General features: G+C 44.3%; 1 protein-coding gene across 1 annotated transcript in view; it reads right to left on the bottom strand.

The window, feature by feature from the left end:
* The window catches only part of Kif13b (kinesin family member 13B), a gene marked incomplete at its 3' end in the record, with an annotated part of 89564 nt that overhangs the window by 61343 nt on the left and 14226 nt on the right, over nucleotides 1-13995 (bottom strand). The window contains exons 6-10 of the mRNA XM_051160586.1: nucleotides 13132-13244; nucleotides 11950-12061; nucleotides 3440-3652; nucleotides 2046-2156; nucleotides 684-818 (exon numbers count right to left, since the gene is read on the bottom strand). Coding sequence (XP_051016543.1) covers nucleotides 684-818; nucleotides 2046-2156; nucleotides 3440-3652; nucleotides 11950-12061; nucleotides 13132-13244 — 684 coding nt within the window. The remainder of the gene's footprint in view (nucleotides 1-683; nucleotides 819-2045; nucleotides 2157-3439; nucleotides 3653-11949; nucleotides 12062-13131; nucleotides 13245-13995) is intronic.

Genomic DNA, 13995 nt, shown 5'->3' with positions numbered 1-13995 from the left:
CATGGTCCTTTATCACAATAATGGAAAGCAAAAGGATACTGGCCAATGTGAACGTCCTTGGGGTGAAATGACACCCTTCTTTACAGCCGTCTGCAACTTCATCCAAGCCAGCCCACTTTCCTAGTCACACTCGTGGTACGTATTGCCCTGGGCTAGAATCTACGTGTGATTAACTTAGGCTCTGGAATGGATAAGGGAAATGTAATGCGTGCTTCATATCTTGCCGTGTCATCCTGCTTCTTCTGGGACTTTCAGATTTCCATGTGTTCTATGTTCTTTCTGTTTCATACTCTGATCCTCCCAATGTCAAAGTGGTCAGCTCTCCTTTTCGTTTTTTTGTTTTTGTTTTTGTTTTTTAATAGGTTAATAATCCGAAGTTTAAAAATTACTGGAAACAAAATTTCCTCTATCAAGTGGCCCTAAGTAAGAACTTTAACTATTTCCTCTTATGTTTAAGAAAGTATTCCCTATATATCATATTAAATAATGGTAGATACATTCTCTAACTTGCTGGAAATAATATAAGAATAGTCTTTTATGTAAGTGGTAAGTATATAAGTTTTCTCAAAGACAAAAAGTGATAACTGATCCCAAAAGCCCAAGACTGCCTTTCGCTCCAATTGGTAAGGAGCATGGTTCCCATGTCTCACGGGGCGCTCCTGCTCAAAAGGCTATGCACTCACCTTCAAGTAGTACACCAGGAGTTCATTCAGAGCCGGGTCAGCATTCAAGTTCACCAGGAAGCACTTGTCATCCCCAACTTTGATCCCAGAAGTCTGAAGAGATATCCCAAGGCTCTCAAGCTGCTTCTGCCGCTCCTGCAAACACACCAGAGAAGTGGTGATTCCGGGCCACAGAGGCAGCGAGATAGAGGATCTGACATCACAAGACGTCCCACTTCTTTATCTCTCGATATTACCTGCAAATAAAGCATTCTTGGAAACCATAAAGATGATCATACTTTTCTCTTCTTTCCAAAATGTAAGAAACTTTCACTTTGAAGGCCAGAACTCCTCTATAGAGTTCACCTCCCTTCAGGCTGTCGCATGTCTTCTATTCTCCTTCATGTCTTCTCCACTAACGTTCCCGCCCTGTACCACCATGAATCACATGGACTTACCAACCAGGTCCAAACAGTGTAAATTTAAACATAAAAATTAATTTGAAAGTTAAAAAATTAGGGCATGGCCAGGCACGGTGGCCCACACCTGTAATCCCAGCACTCTAGGACACAAAGGCAGGCAGATCTCTGTGAGTTCAAGGCCAGCTTGGTCTACAAAGCGAGTGAAGGACAGCCAAGACTACACAGAGAAACCCTGGCTCGGGAAAACAATAAATAAAAATAAATAAATAAATTAGAGTTTAGTCAAAATAGACACCTGTATCAAACCCCTCCCCTCCAGGATAAGGATTCATCAAGGAAGAAGAGACAGAAAGACTGTAAGATCCAGAGGCTGGAAATGAGCTGAGTGAAACAGTGTTCTTATCATGACAGGAAGGATCGCTGCAGTCCTGAACTCACTGCAACTACAGCTGCCTCCATAAAACCAGTACAAGATCAAGCCAGTCAACATTTCGCAATGGAGGAGGCAGAGGCTCCAGAGTCCCCACCCTCCATCAGTGACAGTTGATGGCTGCTAGGGAAAGGAAAGTCAGTTTTCCCAAAGGGTATGGTGCCTGTTAGGTCAACCATGCCCCAGTGAATAAACAACAGTGAGGAGGAGGAGGAAGTGGGAAGTGACTTGCATTGTATGCATATATGAAGTTCGCCATAAAGAGATAGAGCTCATTAGTGCAGTGCTTGCTTAGATGTATGGGCTCTGAAGTTCAAGCTCCAGCACAAATAATAAACAAGCAAACAAACAATAGCTGATACTGAAAAACTAATCATTTCTCACACAGGGAACAAGCTACCGAAGCTGTGCAATCTTTACCTTCAGATTGATTCTCTGAAGTGCGTCCCCAGGGGACCTACACGCCCATCAATGTGTTAGATTTGTCACAGCGCCACCTGAGTCCCACAGCAAACTGCCCCAAATGCAAACCTGTGCAATCTCCTCGGTTTTCCTTAGTTTCTCTTCCCAGGTCACAGTCATTTCCTGAATGAGCTTCTCGGATTCTTCTAGACGATCTTTCAGCTCTGGAGATTTCATTGCCTAAAAACAAAATGTTACCTTGTGAAATGTCTGTTGTGTGTCAAAAATATAAAACAAAACCAACCAGTTGTGAAAGGACAATGCCACTAAGCTCTCCACCTACCTACAGCAAGGTGGTGGCCCTCACAGACCACAATACCTGTATAGGGAGGACCACAGACCCACCAATCAACTATTCACAAAGACAACTTAACTCTTTCCTTTCCTCCACCCTCCACTACATTAAGGAGATAAATAGAGGGCTAGTGATTTTAATTCCAATAGGCTGTACACCTAGACTCACAGGCAGGCTTCATCTCAATCTTTCTAATGGTAATCTCAAGAATTTACTCAAGGCTGCACAAGTTACATGTGAGCATGTTGTAAACCGGAGAGTATTAGTAACACTTGATCTTAAGGCCAAGAAGCAACCAGATGGTGACATTAATAAAGGGAAGACAGAAACCAAGCCCCTAGATTCTTGAAGAACTGTAAAATCAGGAATAAAATCTAATAGAAAAACAACAACAACAACCAAACGTGATTGTGCAAGTACTGAGACCATGTAGCTTCTTGCCTTTCTACCATAATAAGAATAAGACAAGTCAGGGCTGTGGTGCCAGCTCCAGAGACGAGGCCCTGAGGCAGGAGCCCCAAGTAAGGTGCTCATGCTTACATGAAAAATGCTTCCAGCTAGGCAAGCACTGTGATCTTCAAAGCCTGTTACAGAACCTAAGCATCACCTGGCACAGACGAACACCACCAGGCTCTAGCTATTTCAGTCTTGAGAGTGTATAGTACTACCCAACAAACATAGTGCACCCATAACAGGAAAGGGCTGGTTATAAACATGAGGGTGTCTTCTGTTTTGACTTCAGGATAACAAATGAGGAAAAAAATCCATCCAACTCCCACCCTATGACTGTAAGCCCAGTTTCTGCACAAAATTAAGTCACATACTTTGTCCCCGCTGTCTCTCACTGTCTCTCTCTGTCTTTCCTCCCCACCCCTACCCCCGCCCCCTTATTCTATCTAGTCTGTTAACTTCCTGGACAGAAATGGGGGGAGAATTTTCCCTACTCCCTTTATTTTCTCCTATCCAATCCTTTTCAAAAGCCATGAAAAACTCTAAATGTCAAACATGACAACCACTTTTCTTACTCAACTCAAATCTCTCTTCCCAAAGGGAATTCCAAAGTTTCTAGCTGAGTACTGCTCAAAAACAGAACAGAATCAGGGAAGAAAATTCACATAGCAGCTTGCCAAGATGGCCTTCCATGACACTGTCCAGCTGTGCCTCATACCTCTGCCTTGGTCAGCTGCTCTCGGAGCTTCTCAACCTCTTCCCGGAGATCTCGAATGATCCGAGCATTAGGATCCTCATTCACCACTGCATGGTTGACAATGTGCTTTGCTCGATCTGCATACCTCAGGGTTGAGAGGGTTTCATCGTAGTTATCAGCAGCTGGGCTCACAGTGGCCACCATGGCAGTCTTGCTATTACCCCCCAGACTGTCCTACCCAGAAGAAAACAGTGAAGGATCTTTTAAGTTGGAAGAAGACATCACAAAAGAAAGCTAAAATAACTCAGGCACAGTGGTACATGCCTATAATCCGAGCACTCAGGGAAACAGATGCAGGTGGGGCCACACTGGTCTACAAAGTGAGTCCAGGAAAACCAAGGCTACACAGAGAAACTGTCTCAAAAAAGGAAAGAAAACTAAAATCTAAAAGAATAAAACAGCTCAAGGCCAAGCACATGTAAAGACAAACAGAGGCTGGTATGCAGACCCCTCTGGCAATTACTTTTCCCTTTTCTTTGAGGGGGTGGGTAGCGGCAGGGGGCAGGGTTCAAGACAGGGTTTCTCTGTATATCCCTGGGTCTCCCAAGAACTCTCTGTAAACCAGGTTGGCCTCAAACTCACAGATCTGCTAGCCCTTGCCTCCCAAATGCCAGAACTAAAGATGTGCACCACTATGCCCAGCTCCAATTACTCTTAACAAACAAACAAACAAACAAAAAAAGAACCCCCCAAACAACAAATCCTTTGATTACATTCATTTTTTTAAATAAAAATATCCAAAGCTAGTGTATTACATTTAATAGGCAGTGTAACACCATTTTAAGCAAGCTGCCCAGAATGGGAAGACTTCAATGGGTAGGTAGCCTACCCCAGAGTAACTGAAAGGGAGCAATATCAGCTCCCTTGGGGCATTTTTAGTTTTGAGTGAAGATAGAAGCCGAGGCTCCCAGCATGCAGGCAAGTGTTGTGCCCCTGAAGGAGGCTCACCTGCACCCTCCTCCACAGTGCCACCTGTCCTGCTGGCACAAGTTCTTGAGAACCTTTTACAGCTCTGAAGCCTAAGGGATAATTAGATCCTCCAAAGCAAAAGCTGAGTTACAGAAGCGTCATTTTCTTCCTTCTGCTAGCACTCTAGAAACTATTAATACATAAACACATGCTCTACACACTGGCTTCCACAGCTCATTCAATGGTCCCAGGAAAGCTATTCATCTGCAAATCTAGTAACTGACTTCCAACAGAAAGGAAAACTACTGCTAACTAGAACAAAGAAATAATGAGCTATGTGGCTCAGTAGTAGAACACTTGCCAAGCATGTATGTTCTGGATTATATCTCAGGACTGAAAAGAAAGAAAAAGGAAAACCTTCAAAAAACTTAAAATCACCAAATAAACTCCTATGCCACCAACCATGCAAAGGACACTGAAGGTCACTCCTTTGCAGCAGAGTGCCTCAGTCACCGCCATCTCCTGAGTCCTAACTAGTATCGGCTCTTCTCTTGTATGTGATCAGCATTTAAAGACTGGTCTTTAGCTAGCAATACAGCAAAGGTGACAGAGGTGAAGGCATGTCACTTGTGATATTAAATTAGAAGCAGGTGATGCTCTCTGTCTAGTGCACTCTTTCTTGCTTTCAGAAGGAGTTGCCATGAGGTAAGGTAGCCCTATGAAGAGATCCACAGGAGTGAAAACAGAAGCAGGTACTTGAGTTCTGTAAGTAAGCAACACCCTCTCTCCTGGTTCAGGCCTCCCGATGACTACCTTGCCTTATCCTTAAACTACAGCACATAGGGCCCTAGCCCCCAAGCACTTCAGACTATTCGTGGAGTTAGGTGTTCAAAACAGTAAACAACTGCAGACATTCCTGCACCATGCAAGGCTTAGAAGCATTATTAAAAAACTAAACTAAATAAAAGAGTGAGGACTGGGGTGATGGGTCGGTGGGGAAAGCACTAGCCACACAAGCATTAGGATCAGAGCAGATTTCCAGCACTCATGTGAAAGCCAAGCGAACAGCAACCCAGCTATAACCCTGGAGCATGAGAAGCAAAGACAGGTTCCTAGAGAAAGTGAGCTAGCTAGAGACGTGAAGTCAGTGAGTGCTGGGTTCAAGTGAGAGACTCTCTCAATGTATGAAGTGGAAAGCAGTAAAGGACATCAACTTTGAACACTGCATGCACATACACGAGTGCATGCACGCCCACACACAATTACAGGTATGTGCGCACACACACACAAAAGATTCAGAGCTCAGAGAAAGCTCAGTCAATAAAATGCTTCCCTAGCAAATGCAGGAATTCAATGCCCAAACCCATGTAAAAAGCCTTACGATGTGCACTTGCATTCCCAGTGCTGGGCAGGCAGGAAAAGGCAGCTCTCCAGGACTTGCTGCAAGCCTGACCTTCTAGATGAGCTCCAAGCCAGTGAGAGACCCTGTCTCAAAATTAGGCAGAGACTAGGGTCATTTCTTAGCAGTTCAGTACCTACTGCTCTCAGAGGACCTGGGTTCTGTTCCCAACACCCACAAAGTGACTTACAACTCCAATTTCTGATGCCCTCTGCTGGCTCCTACTTGCCTGTGGTACATATAAACTCAAATAGGCAAACATTACACACACACAAATTAAATATTTTAAAATATGCTTTTAAAGGCACACAGAGCCCGAAGAACAGCACCTAAGGTTGTCATCCAGCTTCCACACGCAGACATACATGCATATGGACCCACATACAGGAACACATAAAGATTCAACACTCCTTTCAGTCTCAATGGATGAAATTCTCAAAATTCAGAGAGACAGTCACTGCATCCACAAGAAAGCTGGCTTGGCTTTGGCCAATATTATTCACCTTTAGAAAATTCTTAATTTGAGCCGGGCAGTGGTGGCGCACGCCTTTAATCCTAACACTTGGGAGGCAGAGGCAGGTAGATCGCTGTGAGTTTGAGGCCAGCCTGGTCTACAAAGTGAGTCCAGGACAGAGGGGCTAGACAGAGAAACCCTGTCTCGGGGAAAAAAGAAAAAAGAAAAAAGAAAGAAAGAAAATTCTTAATTTGAAAATATCGTTTTCCCAATTTTAATACATATAAAATTTGTTACAGAATTTTGTAGTTGTATACAGTTCTCTGCTTTTTATGAATTTAATTATTAGTAACCCTACTCTAGTAGTGAGAAATCAGGTCTGTTCTAAAAAACAAAACAAAAACCAAATCTGTTTAACAAGCTAGCCCCATCAAACTGAGCCATACTTTACCCCAGGTGGCTTGCACCTTTAGAAACAGACCTCCCTCCCCACAGCACCCACAACATGTTCTTGGCAACCTCAGCAACTTCAGGCCTGAGTCAGGTCACCTGATACCACTTCAAATTATTCTATCCTAATATTAGAAACTGAGTACTTCCCAAGGTATCAATAGCTCAGTACAATCAGACAATATGTATGCTTACTCAGCCATTACTGAAAAATTAGGGCTTTTCCCCAAAGAAAACAGAGATAAATATATTGAAGAAAACACGCTCTTGTGCATAGAAAGACAGGAAATGTAACCAATCTGGACTTTCAAAAGTACAAGCACAGACTGCTTGATTCTCTTTTCACTCCTAGACACTAGTTTCACACTGTCAATGGTCCAGGTTTGCCATAAGAAGTCCCATGCACATTAGTCACCTTCAGACGGCACAGGAAAGTCTCACAGTACCACCCACTGGCAATGCCACGCTCTCCCCCAAGGGCTACTGCAGTCTACCAATGGGCACAGCAAACATGATGACTAACAGACTTGTAACCATAACCAGCAGCGGCTTCAGCTGAGAAAAGGAAATCAGGCACACCCCATGCCTGGTTTACTGAATGACCATGGGGCAGCAACAGGCTCACACTGCCTTGAACAAAAAGGAAAATGTAACAAAAGAATGGGCAGGCATCCAAGAGAAAGTTTACAGTTTCTTGTTTACTCCTTAATTAAACCAATCAGACAAGCTTTGTTTCAAATGTGGCAATGCAAATTAAACAGACACTAGAGAGAAATTTCATTTTAGAAGTCGGAATTTTTATTTTCACGCTGAAAAGAACTCTGAAGTCATCTAATCAAATTACTTCATTGTTCTGCAAAGAAACTGAGACCCAGAAAGGCAGAGAGACTTACCAAAGGTCAGAGCGCTAATTCATAGCAGAGCTGGGATTGCTTGCTTGTCCCCTCTTGTGGGGTTTGCCATCTAACAGGAGAGGCAATGCTGAGTTAAACCCAGGGTCTGGAAGCACAAACTCCGAGAGAACCCAGAAGAGAAGACACTCCAGACCTCTAGGTGAAGCAGCACAAGTACAGGAGAGAGGAGCAGAAGAGATGAAGTGACAAGTAAGAATAAAGCCCTGAAGTGAGACAGCCATTTTCACTCAACTAGAACCTACAATGCCAGAGAGCACAAGATGAAAACTAGGAGAGGTCACTACAAAGGGCCTTTGTAATCCATGTATTAAAGAACTTGGCCTTGCCAGGCGAGGTATCCCAGCACTCAGGAGGCAGAGGAAGGCAGATCTCTAAGTTCGAGGCTAGCCTTGTCCATAGAGTGAGTACAGGATAGCCAGGGCTAACCAGAGAAACCTTGTCTCAAAAAACAAAATAAATAAGTAAGTAAATAATGCTTGCAAAGTATGAGCTAGGCACATAGTACCAGATTTGGGGTTAAGAGAGCCACACTCAGATTCTGATAAACATCAAGTGCACAGCACAACTATTATGTAAATGCCATGTGAACACAAACTAAATATGCAAAGCTTGTCAAAGAAGAACAATTTGGTACGAGGGAGATAGCTCAGCCAGTAAAGACTTAACTCTCAAGCATGAGGATCTGCGTTTGATCACCAGCACCTACATAAAAAGTCTGGTGTGGTGGCACATGCCTGCAATCCCAGCAGTGGGGAACCAGAGACAGGCAGATCTCTAGAGCACTTAGCTTGGTCTAACTGCCTAACCAACCCCAAATCTCAGTGAGAGGCTCTGCCTCAAAAGTCAAGGAGGACTGCTGGAAGGACCCGCTGTTTGAGGTTGCAGTCTTCGCAGTCCTGATAGCCACTCTGAGCTCAGCGTTAAGTGTAGGACTCCCTCTCCCCAGCAGGGTCTCTGGCTCTCTGCCTGACTCCATCTGGAGAGTGTCTTCAGATATGGATGCTCCTAATCACAGTTGATATATGGCCCTTGACACAGCTCCCTGCTAGCTCTCCCCACCCCACCCCCATAGGATAACTAGGTACTGTGTTCCCATTCATATGCTAGGAGTGTGCTGCCAAATGCAAACAAGCATCCTTAAAGTGTCTGATTTCAACCAACTATGACTGTCTATCCTGGAAGCCTCCCCCACCCCCACCCCTATCACCCCCAGCCCCCTTTCCCACCCCCCAAGACTCCCCAAGGGCGATATAGCCTTTGTTCTCCCTGATAAAAGTTGAACTAGCTCCTGGAGCAGTTCCCAGAGTATTTGATCTCCATCATGCTTATGGCCTTCCAAGTCCTGTGTCACTGTGTCTTCTGCTCCTCTTGCCTCAGTGGGCTGGTGGCCATCAGCCCCTCAGGGAAGAGGAGAACCACAGAGGCTGACCTCTGGAGTACCCCCATACACATCTATTTCTTTAAAAGGTGAGCAATTTTATGAGTTCAGTGGATGTCTTGCTGGAGGATGTGCTAATCTCACACCAACACCCAAAGAGAATCAGGGGAGCAAGGGGTGGGAGTGGACTAAGAAGACAAGGCAACCACCTAATGCCCACTTACAAATGAACTGAGAATTCATGCACTAGGCAGAGGTGGAGGCGCAAACTATTACAGCTCTGGAGTAAGTTTAAATATGACATAAAACAGAGAATACAACTTTTTTTGGTTTGGTTTGGTTTGGTTTGGTTTGGTTTTTTGAGATGAGATTTGTAGGTTTGGCTGTCCTGGAACTCACAGAAATCTGCCTGCTCTACTTCCCCAAGTGCTGGCTGGGATTACAGGTGTGCGCCACCAAACCCAGCTGATAATGGAAGTCTTTAAAGGATAAAACTGACAGAAACTGAACAAATATGCCTTGTTTTTAATCTGAAGCACCACAAAGAAGCTGTAATTACATCTTCCTTACTCTCCACCAAAACCAGGGAAAGTCACGTGGAGAGCCTTAATGAATCTTTACTGAGAAGCACAGTCCAGCAGGAACCAGCCAGAGCAGGAACCAGCCAGAGTGGCTAAGACCTCACTTCTTGATACACACATGAAGATGGCTGCCTGACACCGAGGTGACAGGCTCAGCTTTGGGGACAGATACTTGGTAATTAATGGTGGCCAAGTGAACCAACAAGGTGAGATTGCCTGCTGCCTTAACTGAAGTCACAGCAAGCCTGTAGACTCTGATTTTGAATTAGGCACTTCCAGAGAATGGCTGGCATGACTGGAAAGGCTTCGGGGAGGTCCAAGGGAGAAAGACCTTACCCGATTTTCTTTCTGAAGCCACAAGCTACGCATTAATTCCTGACACACTTCCTGGTAGTAAGATATCTACAGTACTCATTCAAAAGTGCTTCTTAGGGAGATGGGAGAGACCAGATCTTGCTATGTAACCCAGGCTGGCCTAAAACTGGAGGCCTCAGCCTCCCTAGTAGTGGATTACATGTATGTCCAGTTTCCAAGTGATTTTTAATTTATCAAAATTTTTCTTGCCTCCTGTGTAAAAGGAGGCCATCTTTTTTATTTTCTATTGAAACAATGTACCCAATTTTAGGACTACATTTTTGTAGAACTTTGTGTAGTTGTGTAAATGATGTTTCAAAGGTTTTCAGAGTTTTATGTAGAAAGGATGTGAAGAGCCCTGAGTGTAGCTGGGTGGCAGTGGTGGCAGACACCTTTAACCCTAGCACTCAGGAGGCGGAGGCAGGCAGATCTCTGTTCCAGGAAGCCAGGGCTACACAGAGAAACTTGTCTTGGGGGTGGGGGTAGGGGGGAGAACCCTGAGTGTGTACAGTCAGAAGAAAGCACTCTCTAAACCCAGTGAGTCAGTCAACAGTGGCACCCTTTACTCAGCTCCCTGGAGGCCCTGTTTCCCTATACTAAGAAATTGTAGGCACTCTTACCAATGAGAAAATGAGCTATCACTATACTAAGCCAGGCACGAAAAGTTATTTCCTTGTTTTTAATTGTGCGTATCTCTGTATAGTTTTATGCAGGTGAGTTCAGCCCCTTTGGGGGCCAGAAAAGGGTGTCAGATCCCTTAGAGCTGGAGTTATAAGCAGCTATGCGCTGAGCTACACAAACTCTGGGAATTGAACTGAGGACCTCTAGAAGAGTGAGCCCATTCTTAACCATGTGCCACCTCTCCAGTGCCCACTTCCCTGTTTCAATGGACCATGGAGAGTATTAAAAAGGCAGAAGCTGACACCTTGATAATATTGTCACGTAGTGTACATACTCTAATACCCAGCCTGCTATCCACTGCCCACACCACCTCCAGGAAGACCCCAGGGGACCTGTCCACTGTGAAATCACCAACAAACTTGTAAGATAACCCTCTACGCTCTCCTCTCACTGAGGGTGAGGGTCTCCATTTCCTCCTGTTTCCGCATGGCACTTCATACAGGTTTTCTTTCCACATTTCTGTTCCTATTCACACTAGTGGAAAAATGGCTGTGTGCTCTACACTCCATTCAGCAGAAGCTTTGCAACAGGAAAAAACCAAAGGCTCAGGGGGAATGAGACAAAAAATAAGTCCAAGGCTATCAAACAAAGGTGTCTGTCTATGAACTAGCAGGACAGAGCAGCTCAGAGCAGGATGTCAGGCAGCAGACACGATGAGTGACCATACTGCCCCCTTAGCAATTGGTCCTTCTGCCCCCAAAATTCCCAGGGGCCACTGTGTGTTCAACAACCCCTTCCTATGCAGGTTGTGGATGATAAGAACAGCAAACACTAGCAAAAACAATGGCACTTGCTTCTGAAAATTGAAACTGTCCAAATAGCCTAAAAGCTATACATCTGAACAAATGGAGAAAAGGCACCTGGAAGAGATTGGCCTGCTTTTTATTCTTCCTTTCTGCGAACTACAGAAGTATGCTAACTGTCCTGGCTGGGTGTGTGTCAACTTGACACAAGCTAGAGTCGTCAGAGAGGAAGAAGCCTCAGTTGAGAAAATGTCTCCACAAGGTCCAATTGTAAGACATTTTCGCAATTAGTGATCAAATGGAGGTAGGTCCAGCCCATTATGGGTGGGCCTATACCTGGGCTGTGGTCCTGGTTATGTAAGAAAGCAAATTGAGCAAGCTATGAGAACAAGACGGTAAACAGCACCTCTCCATGGTTTCTGCATGCCTTCCTGCCTCCAGACTTTGTCCTGTTTGAGTTCCTGACTTCCTTTGCTAACGAACAAGAATGTGGAAGTGTAAACCAAATAAACCCTTTCATCCTCAACTTGCTTTTTGGTCATGGTGTTTCATCAAAGCAATAGAAACCCTAACTAAGACACTAACAAAGGACAAAGAAAATTACTCACCTTGAGCAGCCATGTGAGAACTGAGTCCCGATAGGGAACAAATTTATTTTTGTTTTTGCCAGCACCCTGATCAGCTAGGGCCGAGATAACCAGACCCAGGGTTGTGAGGGACCTGCATAGAACAAAAACCACAGTTATCCAAAGCCAGAACATATCAAATGTCCCATTAGTTGCAAGAATGGACAGCAAGGTGCCCTTGCCTGCATGTGAGGAGTGCTGAGGTCAGCACTCTCCTGTCTGATCTGAAGACTGAGCTCAGGGTTCCTGTCCACCTGAGCTACTTGAAACAATAAAAACATTTAGCACTGCTTACCTCTCTCATTTTGCAGCTAAAATATATGAACTGGAAAACTTCAGGTGAAGATAATATCAGCAACAGACACCTTCAAGAAGGATGCCCACTGTAAAATTTGATTAAAGCAATAGTGCTAACGAGCTGACATCTGCACAACAGACCCCAGTGTAGGGTAAGTGTTCCATAGTCCCCACTTGCTCGCTAATGTTTCGCCTCTTGGCTGTGGGAACCCAGAAGAGAAGGAAGCCTGAGGGAGAACTACTTATGTGACAGAGCTGGCAAGTGTAACATTACTTCATAATGTCTTGCTTCTGAGATTCTGACAAACACAACATCAGACAAGGGACAGCCCAATGTCGCTGGCATACAGTATCCACACAGCTAAGAGCTTCTCAGAGACGGACGGCCACTGGTTTTTGTCTATAGCGCAGTCCAGGGGTTCTCAAGTGGAGGATGACTGAGCTCCGTAGGTAACAGCAAGTCACAAGGAAGAGGCTGGGTTGTCACAACTGGGGGTCAAGGGAGGGTCAGTGGATACTAATATCCCTTATGTGAGTGGACACCAGAGATTCTATCAAACATCCCACAATGCATAGCATCCTCCAACCCCAGGAAAAGGAGTCATCTAAGCCCAATGGCAATAGGGCCATAGTTTAATAGCCCTGACTTGACTGAGGGCTGTGCTCCCCAGCCCCATCAAACAACTCCATAGATGAGAAAATGAGCCTGGGCCCATGGGAAACATTAGGAAAAAAAAAAAAACCAAACTGCTTATTCACCACTGCCTCAATCATTCCAGAATCATCTTACTCCAATAAGCACAGATGTTCCCTATTTTCCTATCAGCTTCATAAGGCAATTCAAGAATGTGATTCTGGAAAGCTCACTTGTTGATGTTGCTGCCCTCCTTCAGCCTGTCGCCCGCAGCTCCGGTTTTCGTGGCTCGTTCACTGCCAGCTAAATCCACTAAGCTCAGCTTGCCCACTTTCTCTCCAGATGTCTGCAAAGAAAATCGACACATGCTAGGAAATGGCTAATGAATGCTAAAAACAGGCTGACTCCCTTGAATGGCTTATTGTCTCGAGTCTTTACTAAAGTTATCTGTCATTACTGCCAAAGTATTTTCCTACTACTAAACACTGCAGAAAACCACCCCCTAACACGAAACTTACATCTTTTGCTAAATCAGTTGTTAGCAAACAAGGGGTTGATGACCTCAGGAAAATGCTGTAAAGTGGGACATTTTGGAGAGATTGGTAAAAATTTCAGAGATGTAAACAAAAGTGCTTATAAGATGAAAAATTTAATGATTTGAAGCTGTGCTTAAATTTTCATAAATATTAGCCAATAATCCTGAAACAATGTGGTTACATTCTAGGCTAATATTAAAAAAACATTATTTTTTAAAAGACCAATTTATTTAATTTTGCTTTATTTGCATTGGTTGAGGCCATTAGATTCCCTTGGAACTGGAATTACAGACAGTTGTGAGCTGACATGTGAGTGCTGGGAATTGAACCTGGGTCTTTTTGCAGAACAGACAGTGCTCTTAGCCACTGAGCCATCTCCCCAGCCTCTAAAAAAACACTAATCTGACTATTGTGTAACAGAATTGTTCAAAAAGTCTAAAACATTTTCTAAACATTTTCATCTTATTCAGATGACCAGCTTAATTTTCTAACATCAGCTGTGGTCTTAGTGGTAGTTTTCCTCCACCAGATCACAAACACGTGACAGCCTTATATTTGACT

This window comes from Acomys russatus, chromosome 18, assembly GCF_903995435.1.
Source record: "Acomys russatus chromosome 18, mAcoRus1.1, whole genome shotgun sequence".
NCBI classification, from domain to species: domain Eukaryota; kingdom Metazoa; phylum Chordata; class Mammalia; order Rodentia; family Muridae; genus Acomys; species Acomys russatus.
This window is presented reverse-complemented; position numbering and strand designations above follow the sequence as displayed.